This window comes from Paramormyrops kingsleyae, chromosome 1 (genome assembly GCF_048594095.1).
Source record: "Paramormyrops kingsleyae isolate MSU_618 chromosome 1, PKINGS_0.4, whole genome shotgun sequence".
Taxonomy (NCBI): Eukaryota; Metazoa; Chordata; class Actinopteri; order Osteoglossiformes; family Mormyridae; genus Paramormyrops; species Paramormyrops kingsleyae.
In genome coordinates, this window is record NC_132797.1 from 10,927,681 (window position 1) to 10,952,197 (window position 24,517).

The following is a 24,517-nucleotide window of genomic DNA, read 5'->3' on the forward strand; positions in this document are numbered from 1 at the left end:
AATCGAGCAGACGGGTCTGTTCAAACCCTTATTACGTCACACTGCAGCGACCAAATGACCGTGGTAAGATGCGCTCGGTAATCGAGCTGTTGTGTCTGTTCTCTCTGTTTTTCCTGTAGACGGCGCCTTGCTCCCCGGTCTGTTGGAAGGCTTTGTACGGAGATCATGTCGACCGCGCTGGAAAGCTACATTAACAGTATCCTTAGTTGTTCAGGACACTTGAGGGGTCCTCGCGGACGGAGTGAGATAAGCTGAAAGCGCATGGCAAAACCGGAGAGACAAACAGCTGCACCCCGCGGCTTGGGCTAGTTAGCTTAGCTACAGTATGACTCGGGTTACGTGATATGTACGCCGCAAAATTCTCTCTAAATTAGCGATGGGTTGTTATTGTTGTTATTATAATTATTATTAAGCAGTCGGAGTATGGATGGGTGGATGTTGACCTGCTGCATGACAACAACTTCAGTGGTTCAGACGTTCTTTACCAAATGGATATTAATAGTAATTAGCATGGGGTCATGGGAGGTCACTGTGATGAAATGGGTTACATTTTATGTTGTGAATTTTATGAATGCGTTACAGTACAATACTTTAACTAACAATCCAGGGACCGTAGCAGTTATAACGTCTGATGGAAGAATGATCGTGGTAAGATGTTTTTTTTAATAAGACAATGATTCTAACTTTGCCAGTAATTGGAATCGGTGATCATTATACTTTTCCCCTCCACATTTCATTAGGGGACACTAAAAGGATTTGATCAGACGATCAACCTAATCCTTGACGAGAGTCATGAACGGGTCTTCAGCTCCACTCAGGGGGTGGAACAGGTCGTGCTGGGCCTGTATATTGTCAGAGGAGACAATGTGTAAGTATTAAGCAAACTGGTGAACCTCATACCCGTCTGGGTGCTGATCCATCTGGTACAGCACAATGCAATGGCACACAATCTTCACGTCAGTCTGCGGGTACGTATGTTGTTGCCAAAGCATCCTAACTGGCACAGAAGTGACTTTCTTTGGTCGCTGTTTCAGGGCTGTTATTGGAGAGATTGATGAGGAAACAGATTCTGCCCTGGACCTTGGAAACATTCGTGCTGAGCCTCTCAACTCCGTGGTTCACTGATGATTCTAAGCCGTGCCAGGGACCTTCCAGCCTGTGTTGTTGTAAAGATGATGTACTTTGTAACAGTTTATTCTGTAAATTACTCCGTATGCAAGGATGTGGGTTTTTTTTTAAAAGCAACATGACCATATATTTTCAATAAATGCTTTTAAATGTACCTGTAGAATAATGGTATGAAAAACATACAGTTTGTAATTTTTGCAAATCTCCAAAAGTCCTTACATGTAACCTGTGGAATTACGTTTTCTGAATAACAGTCCAAATTTAAAAATACATGAATGGACTTTTGCTTGATTTAATTTTACCAAAATAAACATTCAAGAAAAAAAATCAAGGCATTTCAGTTTTTACATTTTTTTAAATAAAATTGTTGCACACCAAGTTTTATGTTGCTGCACATCATAAAAACATCTCTAGTGACTGAAATTTAAAGTGTATCAGCTACCTGACCAGCTGGAGGAAAAGAAACATTACCAATAGTACCGTGACTCTCAATGTAACCTATTGATTTTTACACCGATCGGTTGTTACTGTTTAAACAAGGACTATCAAATTGGCATCGATTTTTATTCAGGTTGCTTAACTGAGAACTCAGAGTTCATCATGTTAATTTGTCAGAAAACTCCAATTTCAAACTTTGCAATATCAAACATGCAATGAAACAATCGGTGAAGTCATTTTGTACCATTCTAGAAACAATACAAGTAAATTCAAAACAGTATTCTAGATAAATAACTATCCAATCTGTTTTCATTCTTAAGAAAACTTGTCAGAAAAAGCCTTTTTAAATTACATGAAATTATAATCTTGGCAAAGTAATGAAACAATATAATACTGACGATGAAAAGGAATGCATGCAAAATCAAGGAAATGAGGACAACCTTACATGGAATGTTTTATAAAGAATATAAAGTGTACTTAATATACAGATTTTTTTTCCATGTGCAAACCTGAAAGGAAAGCCTTTCAAATGCAACCGTTAGTCATAAATATTAAGACACTGTGGTTTCAACAGTGAGGCCAAAACTAAGTTGTCCTTTGAGTGCAAAGATGTGCAGAGATTGTATAAATGTCACAGCTGTAAACAGAAGAGGCGCTGATACTCTGGGAGCGTCAGATCCTGTAGTTCTTCTTCAAGACGTCCAGATACTGCTGTGTGGCTCTGGCCACTGGGTCCTGGTCCATGCTGAGGCTCCTCTGGGAAGCTGCTACTGACCCCACCGGGGACAATCGGGCCGACTCCCTCCCCAGCTCTGCAGAAGCTAAGGGATGGGGGGGGACAGCAGACGCACAGCAGAGTCTCATCCAAAGTGCCAAGTGCACCGAAGATCCTGCGAGTCTGACCCCATGGTAAGACAGGAACACTTACCCTTGTCTAGTTCCCTTGTTATGTTTTTTTCCAATTCGTTTTGCATCTTGGTGGAAACAAACAGGAATGTGTTCAGCACAGCGGCAGATACCACAAGGTACAGAGCAATTCAATGGTTGTTAGATGATGTTCATTTAAAATGGCTGCACCAGAGTCTGGTTCAAGCTGTGTTATCAACTATTATTATGTGCAATTATCCAAATTTGAATAGTCATATTTTAATACTCTTCATAAATGTTTTTTTTATGCAATACTATAAAATTCACTAAAATGGAAAAATAGCTGAGGAACCTATGAGCAGAACTTTCAGTGACTGAAAATTTAGAATTCAAGTCTGACAGTGACTATCCTGATCAAAACATGGTACAGAGCAATTCAATGGTTGTTAGATGATGTTCATTTAAAATGGCTGCACCAGAGTCTGGTTCAAGCTGTGTTATCAACTATTATTATGTGCAATTATCCAAATTTGAATAGTCATATTTTAATACTCTTCATAAATGTTTTTTTTATGCAATACTATAAAATTCACTAAAATGGAAAAATAGCTGAGGAACCTATGAGCAGAACTTTCAGTGACTGAAAATTTAGAATTCAAGTCTGACAGTGACTATCCTGATCAAAACATGTAGCGCCATTTGACAGTCTCACCTTCGCCAGGAACGTTTCCACCTTGGTGTTCTGTCCATTCCCCACTGGGTCCAGGAGGCCGCTTCCTAGACCACCTCCATAGGGCCCTGCTGGGTTCAGCTGCTCCACATCCAGTGAGGGGCCAATCAGGCTGCCACCCATGCCACCCATGCCACCCGCCATCAGCGACCGGGTGCGCTGACGCTCACCCAGCAGTCTGGCGTTGGCCTCTCCCAGCCGCTCATTGGACCTGCAGTGACAGTGGGTTCGGGTGGATTCAGTGTGTAGGAATGTAGGTTTACATACTGGACCTAAATCTAAGGATCCTTGGAATGAGAATCCAACATATCCACCAAAACAGGGACCCCCCCCGGCTCCATGTTTCCGCTCCCTCCCAGCTACCTGCCAGAAGGTCCACCAGAGGGCCAGGATGAGAAGCACTGCACTAAAATATGCTGAAACCTCCCTAGCCTGGACCACTTAGGTAAAATTATCTGTGCAACTCCATGCCGCTACAGTACATATCAACGTCTTTATTGTACACTGAAGTTCTGGTGGGTTCAAATCAGCTATAGTTACGCAGACTCACAAGTGAAATCACGGGAATGTCCAGTGATTTTTGTGCGATGCAGAGCAAGGCGTCTACAAATCTGAACTACAGATCTAAAAGCAAACCAAATCACTGTCACTGAACCTTTCCAGCTTGGCTGCCAGGCTCTTGCGCAGCTGCAGCTCCTCGCCGTAGAGCTCGCGGTAGCGCTGCAGCTCCGTCAGCGCGCTCTCCTTCTGGGACAGGCTGTCGTTCTGGTTGCCTCGCAGGCGGCTCAGCTCGCCCTCCAGCTCCCGAATGCGCTGCTCCTGCTGGGCCCGCAGACTCGCTTCATTTGTAGCTTTCATTTGCTCCAAAGCCTCCTGAGATGCGGCCTGGGTCTGGGACATGAAGGTTATGGCCTTAAAGCAATTGCAGAGATGGATAGGTCCAGTCCAGAAAGTAAAAATCCAGACCAAGATTTTGTTTCAACCACCCACTTGCGTACTTTGTGACTCTTTATACTCAGAAGGTTGGTTGAAACAAAACCTGGATTTTAACTTTCTGGCCTGGAACTATCCACCTCTGACTGCTTTCAAAGAAAAGATGCTAGTCTAGGTGTGTCCAGTAGCCTAAAAGCAGAATGTTTCACAAGCGAATATCGAAGGCCTGACCCACATTTAAAAGTCAACTTGAAGTTGCAACGATTATCAGTATACGACAGGGCTCGTCAAATCTGGACCTCGATTCCAAATCCAGGCCTTGTTTTCAGTTCTCCCAGGTAGTTAGTTTAATAATTACTGATTCTGATTGGTCAGAGGCTTCACACCGGACTGACAGGTAAAGGAAGGCTGGAAAACCAGCGGTGCTCGGACCTCGAGGACCGTGATTTGAATAACAGGGATATACGATAAAAGCATCTATGTTTAAAGAAGGTCTGACAGTTGCGATTCCCATAGGTAGTGACCTGCAGAAAGAGGTTGACCTCCTCCAGCTTCTGCCGGACCTCCAGACGGGCCCGTTCCTCGGCCTCTCTGCAGTAATGCTCCAGGTGGTTCTGGTCCATCCTGCTGCTCTCCATCTGCCGCTGCAGGCCGGCCACCTCCTCCTCTAGCCGTCTCTTGCCCCTCTCCAGATGCTCATTGGTCCTGCTGAGGGTCTTCAGGGAGGAAAGCTGCTCCTTCAGGTCCGAATTCAGGGCCTCCAACTTGCTGCACTTCATTTCCTCTTTTTGCAGCTGGAGACTGAGCTCGTCAACCTGGGGCAGACGCAGAAACAGACTGATGAACAGCGAGTCCCAGTGCGCTGCAGGAATGTTGGTGTAGCTGAGAAATGCCATGTACTCGGGACTTCATCCGGCCCAAGGTGTCGCCCGGCTTGCTGAGCACAGAGTCTGGTTCCATGTTCTGCTGCTCCCTCAGTCTCTTCTTGGCCGTTTTCAGCAGGATCTTCAGTCTTCAAAGAGTAAACACCAATCAGCAAATACTGTCTGCTCAGGCTGTACTGCATAATACGGAAATCACTGTCTCACCTTCACTTTGCGTAACAGTTTTTGTTAAAGCACGGAAAATGGCTCCTGAATTACTTCTGATTTGGATGGTGAGACGTTACCTTGATATGTCTTTTTGCAGCTCCGTGTTTCTGCTCATCTCCTGGTCAAGCCTAATATCCGTGGATTTCTTCTGCTCTGCGGTTTTCTTTACCCTCTTTCTTTCAATTTCCACCTGCAAGGAAATTCAGGTGAATCCAGCACCGTGTGGAGTTAATAAAATTTACTTAATATGTTTTTCTGAGGAGATAAACAAGTATTTTAATTTATAAGCCATTATGTCTGGCCGCCTCAGAGAGTACTCCCTCCCAGATGGGTACCTGCCCGGAAAGCTCGCCCTTCTCCCTCTCCAGCTCCGCCAGGCGCAGGCTGAGTCGCGCCCGAGCTTTCATCTCCTCCTCCCACAGCCGATGGGTGTCCTGGGCGCTGTGGGAAAGCAGGCTCTGCTTCTGTACCTGGCACGAAGGAGCACAGCAGCTCAGCGATGCACTAGCGAGTGTCTCTCTGGGGCTCCAAGCGGCCAATGGACACACCCAGCCAGGCACAAACCTCTCGACTCAGTTTATCTTCCAGCGTAATCTTGCTTCCTTGCAAGTTTGTGACCAGATCCTCTAAACGGTTCCTAACCTGTAAGACGACAAAAAGTAAAACTTACCCAGAAAACTTAACAATCATTCATTCATTATTGTTGTTTATTTTTATATGTGAAATATCACAGCATGCTTTAAGCAGCTCTACATCCATGCAACACATCAAGCTGGAAAACACTATTAAAAAACCCAAAGCGCAATGATAAGTATATAAAAAAAACCCTTAATGACACGTTAACACAGCGAGGATGAAGTCAGATTCAGAGGCGTTTGGTCACTGTGTTACATCGAGGCTACGTCTGTAATTTCAGAACACACAAAAGGGCTTGATGCAGTTTAAAATATCTATTTTCTAAACTGCAAAATTCATTTCTTTATAGATTCATCAGTCTTTATATTTAAGAGAAATATTGTAAATAAAATAAAGAGGTGGCTAATAGAGACTATCACCACATCTTAAAATACAAACCCCAGTGCCAGGTGATGAATCTGATGTCTGTAAAAAGATTAAGTTCTTTTTTGGTGAAAATGCACAGGGGTCCATTTGAAATGTCAAAAGCATGAACAGACACATTCACAGACATATAGCAGGTCTCTGCATGTGTCAAATGACAATGCAAATGATTGACATGGTACATCAAACACAAAATGTGCTTATTTGTAATACTCATTAAAAGGCATCTATACTAATTATTCAGCCTGAGCGTGAGGGTTTGGGGGCTCACAAGGTCATACCTCTGCAGCTTCCTGGCTGTCCTTCTGCAGCACCTCGATCCTGCTCATCTGGTGTTTGGCTGAAGCCTCCAGCCTGGCGTTCTCGATTTCCAGCCTGCAACAGCAACCCCGTAACAATGACGCGCTTTTTCGGCTGCGATTTCCATTGACATGCTCATGCGCCGCATCGCCGGCACGGCTGCTTCCGCGCGACAGCTGCGTGCGGCCATGACCGCGTGTCACGCCGGGGTACTTTACTTCTGCACGGCCTCCTCCAGCTGCTTGACCATCTTGTCTCTGTCCACAGCAGCTGCCAGGGCTTCCTGCAGCCTCTGACTGGAGGTAACGGCGTCTCGCTCCTTGTCGTCCAGGGTTCTCTTCAGCTCGTGGATGCGCTGCTCGGCCTGGACATACTGATCCTCGCTCTCCTGCAGCTGAAGGGACAGCAGACCGTCGGCGGCGTCCAAATTCAGGGGCTGCATCCTTCTACGGCTGCATTTGCAGACCGAACGCGTCACAGCGGTGCGACAAGGCTCTCCCATCTCGAAGGCTCCTAACGCGATATAGTAACGCATCCTTTTGTCAGGTCGCAAAGGATCCACCCGATGGATCCATTGTGCAGAGGTGTGTCCTGACTAGACGACAGGAGTGGCACTTCCATGACTCAAGGGAAAGGGTGGGAACAGTGGCGGCCAGACTGTCCCGTTTGCAGACTGTCCCGTTTGACGACGCTTTCCGTTCAACCTTTGAAGAACACAGCCTGGGAAAAACTACGCCTTCCTAGACCTCATCCGTGAAAGGATGCAGCCCCTGAATTCAGATACAGCTGTTCAATCCCGTCATGGCTGTCCTATGGGGTAGGCACACCTGATCCCAGAGTGCCAGTATCCAGCGGTTTCCATCCTACCGGGTCTCTGATGACCCACACCTGATCTCAGGCAGATAGTAACTCATCAGGTAGGACAGATATCTGTCGCCTGCCCGTCGTACAGCATTTACTCTGTGAAATCTGATTTATACTTCTGCGTAGAATTTGCAGCATCAGGTACAGCATAGATGGCGTACCATACGCTGCAGCCCGACATGCCCCACCTCAGAAACATGCCAGCTACGGGCATCACACATGGACACTGGCTGCCAACGAGGAACTCACCCTGCCCCTCAGCCTGTCCATGTCCTTCTGCAGACGTAGCTTTTCCTCTTCCAGATCGTTTCTGTAGCGAGAGTTTACCTCCAGAGAGGCCTCAGACATGGAAAGCTTCTTCAGGGTGTCGGCCAGTTCCTGCTGCAGCTGCCTCAGGGCTGCCTGTATAGCAAACCGGGGACAACATACATCTGTGTGATTAATACATCGTCAGGGCTGTCACTGTCACCTCCCCGCATTTGGCCTAAGGTGACCAGATAATCCATGTCAGGTAAGACAATTTGAGCCAGGATTTGTAACCTACGATTTCAATTAACAGGAACTAGATTTCACTTATAGCGCAGAGTTCTTGCTGTGTGCTGATTGGTCAGTCTCCTAAAATCATGCATGTGCCACAAATGTTAATGTGAAACAGTTGGATGAGTCTTTCAATCAAAGAAACAAACCAGTCAAAGTATAAGAATTGGACTATTTAGCCAATCACAGGAGCCTTTCGGTTTGAGAGTAGTTTGTCGTCGTGATTCCCGGCAGGTTACTATGACCAGGACAGCGTATGTAAGCTACACGTCCCTGTAGGTCACAGCTGCCTGACGCGGCCCTCGTCTCCGTGCTCGCACCTCTCTCTCAGCCTTCTCCAGGTCCTGCCTCAGCAGCTGTTCCTGCAGCTCCGTGTTCTTTGAGACCAACTCCTTGCTCCTCTCCTCCGCCATCCGCACCCGCTCCTCGCTATCCGCGCGCAGCTTGCCCAGCAGGTCGCTGAAGCGCTCCTGCGCGTCCGACACGGCCCGCTCCTTGATCACGCCACGGTTCTGGGCCTCTTCCAGCTGCTGCCGGAGCAGCATGGTCTCGCTCTGGGCCTGGGCCAGCCGCTCCTGCGTGGCCTCCTGTCGCGCCGCAGCCTTGCCGGCCTGCTCCCGCTCGGCCTGCAGGCCGGCCTCCAGCTGCCTGATCTGGGCCTGGCCCCGGTCATGCTCCCTCTGCACCGTCTCCAGCAGCAGGCTCTTCTCGGTGAGTGACAGTGTGGCGCGGTGACACTCGTTCTCAAGGCTGTTGGCTTTGGCCTCGGCCGCGCCCAGCTGCTGCGAGAGGCTGTTCGCCGACTCGCGCTGGCTGGCCAGTTCCGCCGAGATCTTCTCCTGCGTCCTCTGCCAGTCCTCCCTCTCACGCTGCAGGCTCCTGTCGGCTTCGGACCTGGAGGCCTGAATGACCTCCACCTCCTGCAAGGCGGCCGCCAGCCTCACCCGGACCGAGTCCGCCTCGGCCTCCAGCCTCTCCCTTGCCTGCTTCTCGTGCTCCAGCTTGGTCGAGGCCATGGAGCACTCGGCCTTGAGGGCAGAGATCTGGCCGTTGTACTGGTAGACCGTCTGGGCCAGGGCTTCTTCGCTGAGCTTCAGGTCACGTCTGGCGTCCTCCAGCCTCTCCCTGAGGGTCTCGTTCTCCTCACCGAGGTGGGCTTCTTCCTGGCGGCTATGAGCACGAACTCGCTCCAACTCCATCCTTAGTGTCGTCACCTCCTCATGTAGGCTCTGGCTCTGCTGCACAAGCTGCTTCTCTCGGTCGCTGGCCTCTGACAGCTGAGATATGGCCTTCAGCACCCCGACGATGGAACAAACCAGAACAGAAAGAGAATGCCCTTATTGTCATTTTACAGGTAGCAAGAGCAACACAAACCCATCTCGTTCTCCTATGAGACACACACACACACACACACAGTTGGATAAACGTATCTTTATGGGGACCGCTCATTCATTTCTATGGGAAAAATACTAACACTAACTGCACGCCATTAAGTGCCACTGCTGTTTGAATTTGTGTTAAGCACTTTAGGTCAACCTTGTTGGTAAAGGTGATACATAAGACACTGAATAGATCAGAATGGAAACAGACAACATCCTTAGACAAGCAGACAATCTGCTGCTTGTCATTTAGGTCTTTACCTCACTGCTCTTAGTGAAGTTCCTCATGTTCTCCTCCTCTAGCTCCCTCTGCTTGCACAGGTGCTTGGTTAGGATGCCCTCCTGAACGGTGCGGGTACTGCGCTCATGGGCCAGCAAGCGCTGCGTCTCACTGTGGTCGTCGTCCAGCTGGAATGATGATGTCATGAGTACTGGACGATGATGTCATAAGTATGACATCATCACATAAAACTCTCTCTGAAGACAGACGTCTTCACATTATCCTCAAGGATGGTAGAAGGATGTAGGTGTCTAGAGAGGTGCTACTGACCTGCTTCATGCTATTAATCAGGGCCCTCATCTCCAGCTCCAGGTTCCTCTTGGCGAGCTCCACCTTCTGCCTCTCCTGCACCTCGGCGTGGTACTGCTCCTCCTTTATCCGGAGCTGCTCGCAGCTCTTGTCGTGCAGCATGCAAGCGTTCCTGTGCTTTTCCTGCTCTTGCTTCAGGACAAACCTGCGAAAGTTTCCACACGCTGAACTCGCTGAACACAAACAAATCCAGGATGGCACCTTTCCCCGTCACTCAGAACAAACTCGTCAGATACAAAACACCAGAGTGAAGCAGCCGCTCACTTGAAGTTTTTCAGTTCAGTCTCCAAATCCACCTGCCGGTGCTCCAAGGTGGACTTAACGTCACGCGTCTCTTCCAGGACTTGCTTCAGGTTGGCCCGTTCTTCCTCCAGCTGAGAGACCTTATCCGACAGCCTGCTGCAGCGCCCTTTTTCCCTCTGGATAGTGCACTCGTACTCGTGGAACATGGTCTGCAGCTTCACCATGCTCACCGAGTCTGCGAGGACCAGGGTATCGTTTTGTGCAATGTCAGGGACTGATCAGAGAGTAGAAACACTGGGAAATCTGAGACACAGCTCATGGAGCAGCAAGAGGCATACTGACCGATGCAGGAGGAGTCCAGCTGCTGGATCAGCAGAGAAGCGTTGCGGAATCCCGACGTGGGGAGATCCGCCTCATCCGTGCCCGTGTCAGACGACTGAGTGAGATCATCAAAGTCATCCCCAATTTCCATCTCTTCAGGCACCTGCAACATTACAAACAACAGGCACCCAATTCCCATAATTTACTAAGTAATGGATTTGCAATAAATATGCAATGCAGATAGAAAAGTTTGATGATATCGGCAGGAGAGACTTCATATCTTCCTGGCTTTCGCTGGTCACGAGAGGTCATGTTTTTAAAGACGGATGTCACCTTACCTTTGTGCTCCCTGCAGTTATGAACCTGCAAGGACAACACAGCTGTCAGGTGGCCTGCATGCTCTGCTTCTTTCCTTCCACAATAAATTCCGTTATAAACTTCCCAAATTTTAATGAACAGAAAGCAGAGTTTACACTCAGGATCACCATCCTCACAGCATACTGTGCAAACAGCTCTGATAGCTCGCTCAAAGTGCCATCCTCAAACGGAGACAGGACTTCCAAAACCACAAAGCTTGCCGGTCTCTGGAAGGGCTGCGCATCTTCATCTATAGCAGCCCCTTAAGCCGAACTACAGGCCTCCCAGAAGCGATTATGACCTGGCTTGCAGAGCCAGGTGTTACCCTTAACCACAGTGATGCATATTACACTGAAAGGTCATACTTACTGCATTCTTCAGTTAACATGGAATCAGAGTTGTATTTTTAGCCGTACTTTTTGTAACTTGCTCATATTTATCGCAATAGAGTTCAGTGTTGCTACAGTATTTAAATTCTGTTGTAAGCAAATTAGTTTAGCGGAAGATTACTAGGTGAGTAACAATTATAGTACTTGACTCTTTTCACACATTCATGGATTAAATGTTTTATACATCTAAGTCAATGAAAGGTACCACAGCAACATTAATAAGGGGGCGATGGGAACATGAAGGTACCTTTCGGCATATTTTGAGCCTAATCCTTGATGTAATCTAACTTCCTTTTCAGATGCAGGTTTGGTGCCTCTTTCACCCAGTTCTTCTTTTACATTTTCTCCCACAAAACTCCTGCTTGGTCCTTCAACACCCCTTAATGGACGATGGCGCTGGACAGCTGGCAGCTCTCTCTTCTCCTCACAAACCTGAAAGAACAAAGGAAATGAGGACAGAGCACAGTGGACTCAAACGCCATGCTGAGTAATATCAGCCTTTTCACTGACATGGTCCGATGCGCAAATCTGACAAAATTTAAAAATAAATTTATTTCATTCATTTATACAAATGTCTACTTAAAAAGTCAGCACAGGAAGATGTAACACTTTACTTGAGGGAGCACAAATAATGTAATAGTGCTATTACTTATGTAGTAACTAACCAGAAACTGAGTCTTAGTTACATGCTAACATTCATCATTAATGAATCATGACACGTCTTACCCCAAGCAATTACTTTATTTTAGTTACTATATCTGTTAATTCTGTAAGCCTTTGAGAAGTACTGAGGGAACAAGTACTGAACAACACAAATGAAACACCAATCATGTTTGTTCATCATTAATGAATTACGACGCATCTTTTATCTCAAGTATCTACTATATTTCTGCCCCCTCAAGTAAAGTGTCAAACATCAAACACTAAGTGACGTATATAATACACTAAAATGGCCCATTCGTTCTTAAGTGAATGATTCATATATGTTACATATGTACATATACACTCACCTAAAGGATTATTAGGAACACCATACTAATACGGTGTTTGACCCCTTTTCGCCTTCAGAACTGCCTTAATTCTACGTGGCATTGATTCAACAAGGTGCTGAAAGCATTCTTTAGAAATGTTGGCCCATATTGATAGGATAGCATCTTGCAGTTGATGGAGATTTGTGGGATGCACATCCAGGGCACGAAGCTCCCGTTCCACCACATCCCAAAGATGCTCTATTGGGTTGAGATCTGGTGACTGTGGGGGCCATTTTAGTACAGTGAACTCATTGTCATGTTCAAGAAACCAATTTGAAATGATTCGAGCTTTGTGACATGGTGCATTATCCTGCTGGAAGTAGCCATTAGAGGATGGGTACATGGTGGTCATAAAGGGATGGACATGGTCAGAAACAATGCTCAGGTAGGCCGTGGCATTTAAACGATGCCCAATTGGCACTAAGGGGCCTAAAGTGTGCCAAGAAAACATCCCCCACACCATTACACCACCACCACCAGCCTGCACAGTGGTAACAAGGCATGATGGATCCATGTTCTCATTCTGTTTACGCCAAATTCTGACTCTACCATTTGAATGTCTCAACAGAAATCGAGACTCATCAGACCAGGCAACATTTTTCCAGTCTTCAACTATCCAATTTTGGTGAGCTCGTGCAAATTGTAGCCTCTTTTTCCTATTTGTAGTGGAGATGAGTGATACCCGGTGGGGTCTTCTGCTGTTGTAGCCCATCCGCCTCAAGGTTGTGCGTGTTGTGGCTTCACAAATGCTTTGCTGCATACCTCGGTTGTAACGAGTGGTTATTTCAGTCAAAGTTGCTCTTTTATCAGCTTGAATCAGTCGGGCCATTCTCCTCTGACCTCTAGCATCAACAAGGCATTTTCGCCCACAGGACTACCGCATACTGGATGTTTTTCCCTTTGTACACCATTCTTTGTAAACCCTAGAAATGGTTGTGCGTGAAAATCCCAGTAACTGAGCAGATTGTGAAATACTCAGACCGGCCCGTCTGGCACCAACAACCATGCCACGCTCAAAATGGCTTAAATCACCTTTCTTTCCCATTCTGACATTCAGTTTGGAGTTCAGCAGATTGTCTTGACTAGGACCACACCCCTAAATGCATTGAAGCAACTGCCATGTGATTGGTTGATTAGATAATTGCATTAATGAGAAATTGAACAGGTGTTCCTAATAATCCTTTAGGTGAGTGTATATGTGCAATATAACAAAGCCAAAAGGACTGTACAGAAGATGGATCCTGTCTATACAATCATGAAGTAGAAATAAACACACAGTTAATATGGTAAAAATCCATTGCATGACATTGAGGGCACACATGCATCATGATTGGCGATTCAGTGAGGATATGAAGACAGAGGTTTCCAGTCGAAACGCTGAACATAAAGATGGTGGAGAGAGTATCAGAGTTGTACTTCATCCCTCTGAAATTTGATGAAAAGAACACACAGCACTACTAAAGAGAAATGCAAGAGTGGTCTGGAGAAAAGGGCAGGATGGCGTCTGCAGTCTCTACCAGGAGGCTCTCACACAGACAGCTGGAGAACAGAAAGGGGATGCAGTCTACTACCTCATTCTGCAGCTGGGCCTTCATCTCCAAATCCAGGAACACGGTCTTCAGCATCCCTACCTCATACTTGAATCTCTGCATATCCTCCTCAAGCGCTTCATCGGAGAGGCGCCTTGCGGCGTCACTGAGACCTTTACTCTCCGCTTCAGTGTCTTCGTTCATCTTCTGTACTGTGACAGCGGCTTGACTCTCTCCCTTCGGCCCAAGGTCGCCGAGCCCTGTGCTCACATTGCAGCCATCGGCAGAGTCGCTGGGATCTCCGCAGGCATCACGCTCACGGCCTCCAAACTTTGCTGCCTCTTCTTGGCTCCCAAGCTGCTCTTCCTTCCCGATTTCATCGCTAGAACGGACAGCGACTTTTTCATTGCTGGGAACGTTCAGCGTGGGTTGGGGACTCTGGGAAGCACAGGGCTGCGAGTCTCTGGACCGCAGGCCTTCTGAGGGCTCAGTGAGGGAGTCCTCTAACCCAGGTTCTCTCTGTTCAGCAATGGGAACCAGAATCCTCTCACCACCCCAGTCCTTGCTGGACTCCACGGTGGCAGCAGCCTCAAACGCTCCCCTAGCATCCCTCCAACAAAGCTCCCCAAACTTCTCCTTCAGCTCTGCTGTTACGCTCCTGTAGTGAGACTTCACCTCCCTTTTCTCAGTCTCTACCCAGATTTTCTCATAGCGCTTTTCCCATGATGTATCAGTGTCTTCATCAGTCTCACCCCCATCCTCCTTCCGCTGAACGCTTTGTGTTTCACACACCACAGGACTGCTGTGGTACAGCTCACTCATACCGAACCCACTTTTATCTAATACAACTTTCCCCTTCAAAAGCATGAATAAAAAAGAACATTTGTTAACTCCATAATAGTGCTAACACTTAATCAAAAAAATGTTTAAAACTCATTATACACTTTTAAGGATTAATTAATAACTGTAATGCTATGTAAACCAATTTAAGCGATCAGGCATCAATGAACAATTGCCACAATGGCCCATTCATTTGTTGTAACGCGCTTCACATAATCAGGGCTAAACAGGAGACTGATTGCTTAATATGCACATGAATATAAACAAACAGTCATTCTGTGTTCTCTAAACACATTCAAATAAAAATTAAGCCAAATAGCCCAACTCTTTCTTGTCTGTGTAGTCAAACCTTTGTTCTAGCAACATCCATCCATGCTTCCTACTCTGAGCGCCAAGAGATCATGAAGAACCCACCTTCTGCGGCTCCTCTGGTCCTGCGCTGAGACTATCCTCCGTGTCGTCTGCCGCCGCCTCCGTCAGTGAGGCCTCTGGTTAGACATACAGGCCAGATCAGTTTGAAAGGAGACCAAAGGCATGCTATGTGCCGACTGATACAAAAACCTGTCTTCACCTTCTTCATTCTCTGTGGTTGCGGGCGTCTTCCGGGTGCGGGGCTGTGCCTGGGGCTTGACTTGGGCCTGCCGTGTGGAGTGGCCATTCGGGGGGGCCAGGTTCTGTGATGGAGCCTGGGCACTTTTTGTATTTTCGAAACTCCCTTCTGTTACGGATGTAGCAGGCTCTTCACCCCCACCGGCTGGTACGGCGGTCGAGGGAGGGCTGGCGATTGGTTCCTTCTCTGAGGCCAGTGGGTCAGGTTCATTAGGAGGGTCCTGCTTGATGACATCGTGGCTTTTGCTGGAGGAGCTGGAACTGTCCCAATCTGAAGGATCTGCAGAGGAATGCAGAGGCCACACTATGTCTGTACCCATCTCCAGGTTCCATGAAAACCTACTCGGTCAGTCAAACATGAGAAGAAACCCAGCCAGGTGACCTATAAGACAACTGACAATATTTGTGTATACATTTCCCATTTACTAAGTAAAACCACAGCACACAATACTACAATACAGGAAGCTGAAAGCACTGTAAAGATGGTATTTCTGTCTGACCTCCTTGCGTTTTCTGACTATCTTTTAAGGAAAAACACAAAACATAGAAAGCTGTCACACCAAAAAAATCTCAAATTTTTTTATGGAACAAATTAAATAACTTACCTTCAAGATCATCTACATCTCCCAATCCAAGTTCTTCCATTAAATCTGTAATACCAATATGCCCCGATTTACACTCATGCAAGAAGATATTAAACATGCATAATTGTCAATGTTTATGGATTCCTGTGTGCAGCGATGATTTTGTGAAATTACCGATTTTTACGTTAGTGTTGTCCATGGTTGTGGCCGATGTCTGCAATACATGCACTGGCTTAGTGTTCGATACACCAGGCTGAAAAAGAGAGATAATGTGTCTTTCACCCAATTTCTGTTATAGCATCCTTTTAGGTATTTTATTAAAATCTGAAAGTTAAGTTACCTTCCGTTGTAAATCATCGCAAGGACCATCTGAAGACAGATCACATGTAAGCATTAATGACTCGAGCTAACGATACGTTTAATAAGACTCAGTGCAGCCTCATGCAGATTAACACACACTGGACGTTTGAGGGCGACTCTGGAGGCTGAATGTGTCTGACGATGGCCGAGACTTGGCCTCTGTGAAGTATTCTCACCCCGACAATTAGGTCTCCTGGCCAGTCTAAACTCTCCAAAGGTCTCCAGAAAAGCTCTCCTACAGCTTCCTAGTTGTCGTTAGAATGAGTGAATGTGAAACAGATTTAGGAAGGGAAATTAAAACTTAAATGACTGGAAACCGGCCGAAGAACAGAGCTGTTTATTCATAGCATATTCAGCCCATATGCAGACACGGGTCAGTGACGAAAACACTGAGAAAAATACCTTCATTGCTCTTCTCAGGAATATTGGCCGTCTCTTCTTTGGGCGTCACAGGGGAATTAATGCCGACATGCAGTTTCCTTGGGCTGTCAGAGACAGGCTGTTTAAAGGAAAAAATAAAACAGCATGTGAATGTCAATAAATGTCACATCGCTGGTGTATTAACAACGACAGACAGTCCTTACAGAGTCCCAGGAGTCATCGTCTGTACGGTCCCCAAGACCCAACTCCGACAGAAAATCTGTGTGTGTGGAGGGGGAGGGAGAGACACATCAAAGGCTTCTGGTAATCTTTTCCCTGACAAAATGCACTTAGACTTTCCAATAAACACAACCAGGAAGATCTCAGCTTCTTCTGCTGACCTCTCTTCTGTGCTGGGAAGTCATTCCTCTCGCCGTCATCGTGCGAATGTTCACTGTGCAGCACTTTATCCTTAACCCGCCCTTGCTCCTCCTCTTTGCTCTCTTCATCTTCCTCCTCCTCCTCCTCACAATCTGCATCTGTGGAATCCTCTTCCTATTTGAAAAACAAAATGCATTGGGATTAATGAAGTGCAAAATTGTGTCAGACATATACAAGTAAAATTTAACATATTGCCATATTGCTTAAATATTTAAATACTTTCTCTTATGCTCTCAGATGCAAGTCTAAAATTCATTTTTGACATGGAAGAATCATAAGCTTACCATGACGAAAATTCCCATCATTATGTTTTTATCAGGCTAATACACAGATGAAGGTAGGCCTCAAACTGTTCAAAATGCTCTCGGCTCATCTGAAAGACCCTGAATTAGTATTTTGATAGCCGTCTCACCTCCGGTGAGCAGGCCTTACACCCCCCAGCTTGTTCTGGAAGCACATCAAGCTTACAGTTACCAGTGGCTGTTTGAGACATACATTCTTCAACCGGAGGCCTAAGTTCCATCGTAGTCTAGGATACATATAAACCGGCCCCTACGTTCCAGTTTACAAACTGTTTCGATATATCACAGGGTTGGCATAAGAAATGAAATGGGAAGTTTTATGGGAGTTTCACACAAGCTGCAGTCGACATGCAGGAAGTTTAGTAACTCATAAATGCATTACATATGTGCAGAGCTGGTTTGGAGGACTATTGGTATAATTGAATAAGAGGTGATTTTTACTATTTTGTTATACTATTATTCTCATTTTTATCTTTTTTAAAATATTTCTATAATATTCTTCACTGACCTTCATATTCATGAGCAAATACCCATCCCAAATGGCATTTAAAAACACCCCAAAGAAAGAACTAATTCAAAAAATTTCAGACCTAAAATAAAGATTTCAAAAATGGAAAGGAGGAAGAGAAATGTGTTCAGGGCATGTTACCTTTCTGGATCTATGGAGCAGCGTGGATGTCCTCTGGGGTGGTTTGGAAAAGGGGGCGGGCGAAGGGGATGGTGGGGGCAGGGCGTTGCCCCTCAGGGGGGGTGAAGTCTCAGGGGGGGGCGAGTCCCTCTCGGCTCTGTCGTCATTCTCTGCGTCAGACTCGCGCTCACTCCAGGACTTGGAGTCTGCTGCAGCTACACAATCGTGCACGTTATATTCCAACCCACAAAACGGCGGAATATGAGTCTGCTGCAGCTACACAATCGTGCACGTTATATTCCAACCCACAAAACGGCAGAATATGAAAATCTGCACTGTTTTGATAGTTACCTTTTCTTCTGCCCTTCTCCGAAGAGCTGATGAGCTTCTTCAGGTTCACCTTTTGTGCTTTCTGTGTGAACACAGCAAACAGATTAATTAGTAAACTAACAAGCCGGTTTGTGTCAGTGGATGATGCAACACAAAAGCTCGGCACCTTTGGGCTCAACTGTAAGCCATCATCTTCATCTGATGAAAGCCACGAATCTCCAGCAGCGGATTTAGATGCCCTAGAAAAATAATTTTTGATATACATCACAAGCACATGACATGGAGAAGCAAAATCATCAAAGCAAAAAAAATGTCATAAACGCATTTTCTCACCTACTGATGGATTCTACTTGTGAATTATCATCAACTGCAAAAAAAAAACAAAAATTCTGATGTTATCTATATGATGTGGGGCAAGAAATTCAAAACATACCACTAGAATCATTTTCAGCTGAGATTACAGAACGCTGGGGCTAATCTGGGGCTAAATTTTGCTAATCATGTCAGTTTCAAAAAAAAGGAAACTAAGGATTTTTGTGAGAAGCTGCGAGTCCCAACAATGAGAATAACGAAGCCCAAACGCAGCTCTGCTCAACTGGATATGCCTCTGATGGCAAATATCTTACAGAAGCTCTACAACCATAATGGACAGGATGAATTAGATAATTTAAAAAGCTAGAAAAAGGCTGGCATATTGTATTCTCATTTAATATAAGTCAACAAACACCCAGTGTACAGGGCATGGTTTCCACTCTAGTACCCCTATATCTATGGCTCCTATTGTTTCCAATACCTTTCCCTGCTTCACTTGCTCCTGCAAGGTGCAGCTCTAGATCCAGCCAAGAGGATACGCGTGAGGGTTAGATGATACAAACAAATGGGGATTAACACTTAAAATGCAATGAGAAAAATAACACAATGCAAGCTCAGTATCATCCACTGCAATATAAATTAATTAAGCTAACTGCAAATTAATTGCAGTGGAGATAAGAACTTAGATTATTTGGCATTATTAAGCTAAATAAATAAATAAATAAACGAGAGCCTGCACTTACAGACGTGACAGCAGCTAAAACGTGACTGGGATGCCGAATGATGGAGATACACAGGGAGTAACAATTAAGTAAATAGAACTAACTTGAGCTGAACTGTCACACGGTTTCCATAGAAAAGAACTGATTATGTAAAGAAGTGATTATGTGCAGCATGAAAAAAAACAATCACAGTGAGGAACGGAGGCACATCTTGACTGTCTCTTACCATCTCTGTTAGAGGCTGGTCTCCCCAGGGAAAAAGCCGCCTCGCCCTCCCCCCCGGGGCTGCCCACCGGCCCCTGCTGCCCGCTCTGCCCAGGGAAAGAGGGCGACTGCTGGCACCTCCTCCTGGTCCCATGCTCTATTATCAAATGGGAACAACTGAAAAGCAAAAACAAACAGTTCTACAAAAGATCTGAGGTGCAACCAGCATGAAACATCTGGAAACTAATTTCTATGGCATAATCTGCGGGGGTGGCATGCAGCTTGGTGGGTTACAGAAGGTTGTGGGTTCAAATCCATGGTCAGCGGTGTAATCATATTGCCATTGGGCAGTGCCATGGGGGCTGGGAGTGCAGACGTAGTACCCCCCCCCCCCCCCAAGTTGGTAAATTTGTAGTATAAATTAAGCTAAATGCAAATTAATTGCAGTATAAAATTACAACACAGAACAGAAGACCTTGTTAAGCTGAACGCAATGTTTGTTTAAAAAAACACAACATGAGAGCGTGATCTTGGTGATGCAACATCAGCTGAAAGATGACTGCTTTGGCAAAACGTCCAGCACCTGCCCAAGCAAACAAAAGTACAGCACATGTCATCTTGTCTGATACTCACGCATGGTGCCCGTTAATAACCGCATAGTCATCAGATGTCCATCCTTTCTCATCCTTTACCGCTATATCTGCATTGTTCGCCAAAAGAAGGCGAATCATACTGATTTGTCCATTACAGGCAGCAATTATTAAGGATGTCCTAAAATGGGGAAATTATACAGTTTAGAAAAAAGAATTATAATGATTACATGCAGGGAGCAGACAGCATATAACACACAATATGTGGCCACTTCATTAGGTAAAGTAGCCTGGTACCAGGTAGAAACCCCCTTTTGCATAAAGAGTAGCCTGAATTCTTTGAGGCAAACATTCAACCAAGAGGGATCACTATTCCATTCCAATCATCACTATTCTATTCTGCATCGTACCATCCTCTGTAAACTCTTGACACTGTACTGTGTGGAAATCCCAGAATTGTGGGAATTTCTGAGGTGAGCCGAGACCATGTCTGGAACCATAACACATTCAAAAATGCTGAGATAATGCACATTTGCCATTCTTCAGCTTTACTGAACAGTACAGTAAGTGAACCACTTGACCCTGTCTGCGAGCTGTATGTATTGAATCGCACAAAAGCAAAACATGAAAGTGGCCAAGAACTATAAAGTTCCTGGTCGAGACGACCCAGGAACTAGGTTCCTGAACTTCGGTAGGAAAGCGCGTCGTATTTGCTGGTTCAGCTACAAAGCACGGCATTTCCACTTATATTAACTGGTAAAAAACGAAAGCCACTCAGCAACTAAATGTAGCATATGGAATGGGTCTAATTCAATTAATTATTCAGAGTATGCATTAAATTACAGCTTCACTGAAATCACACAAACCTTTTGCCTTGGTCCTTAGCATTCACATCAGCTCCTTCCTTAAGGAGAAACTCTACCATCTCAGTGTGATTTTCTGTTACTGCCAGGATCAGAGGAGTGCATCCATCCTGAAAAGAAAGCTAGTATTTTAAAGCCATGTTCCACCCATGTGGGACTACATGCGTGTAAGGAGACCTTGTGGTACATACCTTGTTATGGGCATTGATGTTGGCGCCATGTTCCAGTAGCTGGGTACCCAAGGGCACTGACGGGATAAGGGCAGCCAGGTGCAGGGCTGTGTTCCCGTTGATGTCCACCAGGTTGGGGTCAGCACTGTGCTCCAGCAGGACGGTGGCACACGTCTCCTGCTGACACTGCACTGCCTGCCCACAAAGACCACATCAGCGTCCCTCGTCCAGGAATTCTCACGTTTAAACTCGGCTTCAGCTGAGAATTTCCCACCTCATCGGAATCTTATAACATAAAAATGGATCAACTGACCGTCTCACTGATTCAAAATTGATATTCCGATAGTTTACAAGTCACATTAATATTTTTAGCCATATAGTAATGTGATCTGCTGCATTTTATCAGAAACTCAGTTGTACGTGTATGGAGGGTAGTGTTTACATGTTCTCGTTTGTGGGTTTCCTGTAAGTACTCTGATTAGACTAAAATTAATGTATGTGAGCGTACTGAGATTCCAGTGCTGCACCCAATCCATACTCTCTTCATGTCTTATGTTTTACTCTCTGGATCAGCGTTTACTAACCCGGTCCTCAGCGACCCCCAGACAGTCTGTCCATGTGTTTGCTCTCTCCCAGCTCCCTACCAGACAGTCTACATTTTTGCTCTCTCCCAGCTCCCTACCAGACAGTCCACATTTTTGCTCTCTCCCAGCTCCCTACAAGACAGTCCACATTTTTGCTCTCTCCCAGCTCCCTACCAGACAGTCCACATTTTTGCTCTCTCCCAGCTCCCTACCAGACAGTCTACATTTTTGCTCTCTCCCAGCTCCCTACCAGACAGTCCACATTTTTGCTCCCTCCCACATTGTGGACAGTCTGGGGGTCTGGGACCAGGTTGGAAAACACTACAGGTCCAGGTTACCATAGTTAGATAAGTTAATATAGTTAAAGTTATGAAAATTCAATAGATATAAGTTATTATAATACAACAGATGAATGGCGGGACCAAAAATGAACTACTGTGTCAATAATTATTTTATATATTATTTCAATAACAGGTCAATTTAAAATGTAAAAAAAAAGTCTTTGTCATCGCTTATTTGATATTTGATGTTTGTACCTTCATCAGTGGGGATCGGTTCTGATTGTCACATAAATTCAGCTTGGCTTTGTTTTCCACCAGGAACAGAACAACATCCGCATGCCCATATGCACAAGCAATATGCAGAGGAGTTCTGTGAAATAAGCATCCATTGTTATTTGATTAATTCTGAAAAGCAGTTGCATCACGCCGTCAATTTAATAAGATTAACAGTACAAGAAAATACTGATTCATGTGATACTTATATAACTCCTTGGTAAGACCCCACCTAGAATACTGTGTGCAGGTTTGGTCACCATACCTCAAGAAGGACATTGCTGCCTTAGAAAAGGTGCAACGAAGAGCTACGAGAATGATTCCTGGTCTTAGAGGAATGTCTTATGAGGAGAGGTTAGCTGAGCTGAATCTGTTTAGCCTTGAGCAAAGGAGACTAAGGGGGGACATGATTCAGGTCTATAAGATTCTAACAGGTCTGGATGCTGTTCAGCCAAATGACTATTTCAATATTAGTCTAAATACTAGAACTCGTGGCCGTAAGTGGAAATTAGCGGGAGAACATTTTAAAACAAATTTGAGGAAGCACTTCTTTACACAGCGTGTAGTTAGAGTATGGAATAGTCTTCCTGCTAGTGTAGCGGAAGCTAAAACCATGGGTTCCTTTAAATCAGAACTAGATAAGATTTTAACAACTCTGAGCTATTAGTTAAGTTCTCCCCAAACGAGCTTGATGGGCCGAATGGCCTCCTCTCGTTTGTAAATTTCTTATGTTCTTATAATAATCAGATCAAGATTTGTGAAAGCGACTCATGACTCTCAATTATAAAAGAAGTCAAAATGGTAGAGAGCTCCTGCGGTCACAAGCATATTGCTGCCAATTGTATTCCACTGTTTTCCAAACTAGGACATGAGTGACAATTAAGAGTCACCCCCTTTCAATCTTAAGTAATAATGTAAGGTAGCCAAGTTTTGTATGTGCAATAAAAAACATAATAGATTCTAGTTAGTAATGCTTTGTATATGCTTCTGTAGCTTCCATCTGTGCAATAATCATTCAGCCCCTCAAATTTACAGAACACTATGCAGTACTGTAATCATCCCAATCAGGTTTGGATACCTGGTATATTTGACTTAAGTCTCTCCTACCTGTTCTCCTTATCCAGTTGGTTTAAATCATTCTTTTTTGCAAGCTGTTTCAGTTTGGTCAGGTCGCCCAGAGACGCAGCCTTATGAACCTTTCCCAAGTCTTTTTCCTTTATCTCATATCCTACTGATAAAATGCTCCCGGCATCAGACGAACTCGGAGAGAAACCTCTCCGTTTCTTGCTAAATTTGAGTATTTTCTTCATCATGCTCTCGTCTCCTTAAGCAGTCCAAGTCAATGGCGTCAAGATCATCGCAGGTATCATTTGCATTCCTAAAAAAGAAACACGTTTAAACCGATGAAGCTGCTTCAGGTGAACTCCGCATCCCAAATGCATCATAGATCGGTTCAACGTTTTCCAAGTCAACCAGTTGCACAGCAAACCTAGCAGCTACCATGTCTCCGAGTACGTGAATTCGGCGCTTATAGAAGCATTTTGTTCCAAACGGTGCTCTGTTTTAAGGTATTCATTTTAAATTCAGTGTTACAAAAATAAGCATAAGGAAAGCAGCTCGCGCGTCTGACAACGAGTAACCAAGGCAACGAGTCGGCGGACTGCAGACGGACACCGCCGCCCGCGCGCATATAAACTCCTTAGCGGTGAATCCGGGCTTAAGAACAGCGTTAATGGGGGCAGCGTCGTCATTCACTGCATCTAACTAGCGGCACGACCGTTACTGAAAGACAACGTTAATCAAATTACCAAACACTGCTGGTACGGAGATTAACGATTCCGGGAGTTATTACCGGCTCACCATGCCGCGCAGGGGCAGAAGAGTTGCGGAAGCCGGTCAGAGGGCGGCGTGGCCCGTGTTAGAGCCGAGTCCGAGGATCGCAGCGCGGTAGGCGGTCTGGCGCGACCCGGAGCCGAGCCGATCGGCGCAGGCCCGCTCCGGAGAGTCTGGTGGCGCGGAGTCGGCGGCTCTACTCGCGGTGAGCGTTATAAATAAATGAAACTGATGTCCGTTTGGTTTAAGAAACAAGATTTGTGTGCATGTCATTTCGGAATAAATTACTGTACAAAAATAGACAATTTATTGTACTACTTATTAATTTCACAAACTTCTGAAACATTAGGAATCTTTAACAGTACTATACATCTACTCAACAGAAAAGATGAGGAGCGCCACGGCCTCAGGGTGTCGCTGTCAGGCGGAAGTTGCGGAGTCAGCTG

At 45.5% G+C, this 24,517-nt stretch overlaps 2 protein-coding genes across 10 annotated transcripts; one reads left to right on the top strand and one right to left on the bottom strand.

Moving 5' to 3' along the window:
- Positions 1-50: 50 nt before the first annotated feature.
- On the top strand, positions 51-1,459 carry lsm8 (LSM8 homolog, U6 small nuclear RNA associated). Its single transcript, XM_023831148.2, has 4 exons — positions 51-196; positions 608-648; positions 741-868; positions 1,035-1,459. Exons 1-4 carry the CDS (start codon positions 166-168, stop codon positions 1,123-1,125), a joined length of 291 nt encoding a protein of 96 aa, XP_023686916.1. The 5' UTR covers positions 51-165; the 3' UTR covers positions 1,126-1,459.
- Positions 1,460-1,463: 4 nt separating this feature from the next.
- ankrd26 (ankyrin repeat domain containing 26) lies at positions 1,464-24,516 on the bottom strand. Of its 9 annotated transcripts, none has more exons than XM_023831141.2 (42): positions 24,453-24,516; positions 23,346-23,616; positions 22,221-22,335; positions 21,122-21,295; positions 20,934-21,040; positions 20,111-20,248; positions 19,500-19,654; positions 19,033-19,068; positions 18,573-18,606; positions 18,406-18,478; positions 18,261-18,321; positions 17,931-18,124; positions 16,940-17,093; positions 16,763-16,818; positions 16,581-16,677; positions 16,355-16,423; positions 16,159-16,187; positions 15,993-16,071; positions 15,840-15,884; positions 15,197-15,514; positions 15,040-15,113; positions 13,888-14,640; positions 11,473-11,657; positions 10,818-10,842; positions 10,501-10,642; positions 10,180-10,393; positions 9,877-10,060; positions 9,588-9,734; positions 8,268-9,236; positions 7,660-7,812; positions 6,765-6,940; positions 6,528-6,621; positions 6,262-6,288; positions 5,752-5,829; positions 5,523-5,657; positions 5,265-5,377; positions 4,997-5,108; positions 4,621-4,911; positions 3,819-4,054; positions 3,146-3,374; positions 2,495-2,540; positions 1,464-2,387 (listed from the first exon to the last, which is right to left on the bottom strand). In XM_023831141.2, exons 2-42 carry the CDS (start codon positions 23,549-23,551, stop codon positions 2,239-2,241), a joined length of 6,672 nt encoding a protein of 2,223 aa, XP_023686909.2. In that variant the 5' UTR covers positions 23,552-23,616; positions 24,453-24,516; the 3' UTR covers positions 1,464-2,238. The 9 variants fall into 9 exon arrangements, with proteins under 9 accessions (XP_023686909.2, XP_023686906.2, XP_023686907.2 ...); XM_023831138.2 differs by having other exon boundaries at positions 24,099-24,501; XM_023831139.2 differs by having other exon boundaries at positions 24,091-24,501.
- Position 24,517: the final 1 nt, after the last annotated feature.

Excerpts from the sequence above, each read along its gene's own strand:
- lsm8 (XM_023831148.2), top strand. The coding sequence starts at position 166 with ATGTCGACCGCGCTGGAAAGCTACATTAACA. Across the intron at positions 197-607 it reads GCTGGAAAGCTACATTAACA|GGACCGTAGCAGTTATAACG; the intron begins GTATCCTTAGTT and ends CTAACAATCCAG. Across the intron at positions 649-740 it reads CTGATGGAAGAATGATCGTG|GGGACACTAAAAGGATTTGA; the intron begins GTAAGATGTTTT and ends ACATTTCATTAG.
- ankrd26 (XM_023831141.2), bottom strand. The coding sequence starts at position 23,551 with ATGATGAAGAAAATACTCAAATTTAGCAAGAAACGGAGAGGTTTCTCT. Across the intron at positions 19,655-20,110 it reads GTTATTAACGGGCACCATGC|TTGTTCCCATTTGATAATAG; the intron begins GTGAGTATCAGA and ends TTTGCTTTTCAG. Across the intron at positions 5,378-5,522 it reads AGGGCGAGCTTTCCGGGCAG|GTGGAAATTGAAAGAAAGAG; the intron begins GTACCCATCTGG and ends ATTTCCTTGCAG.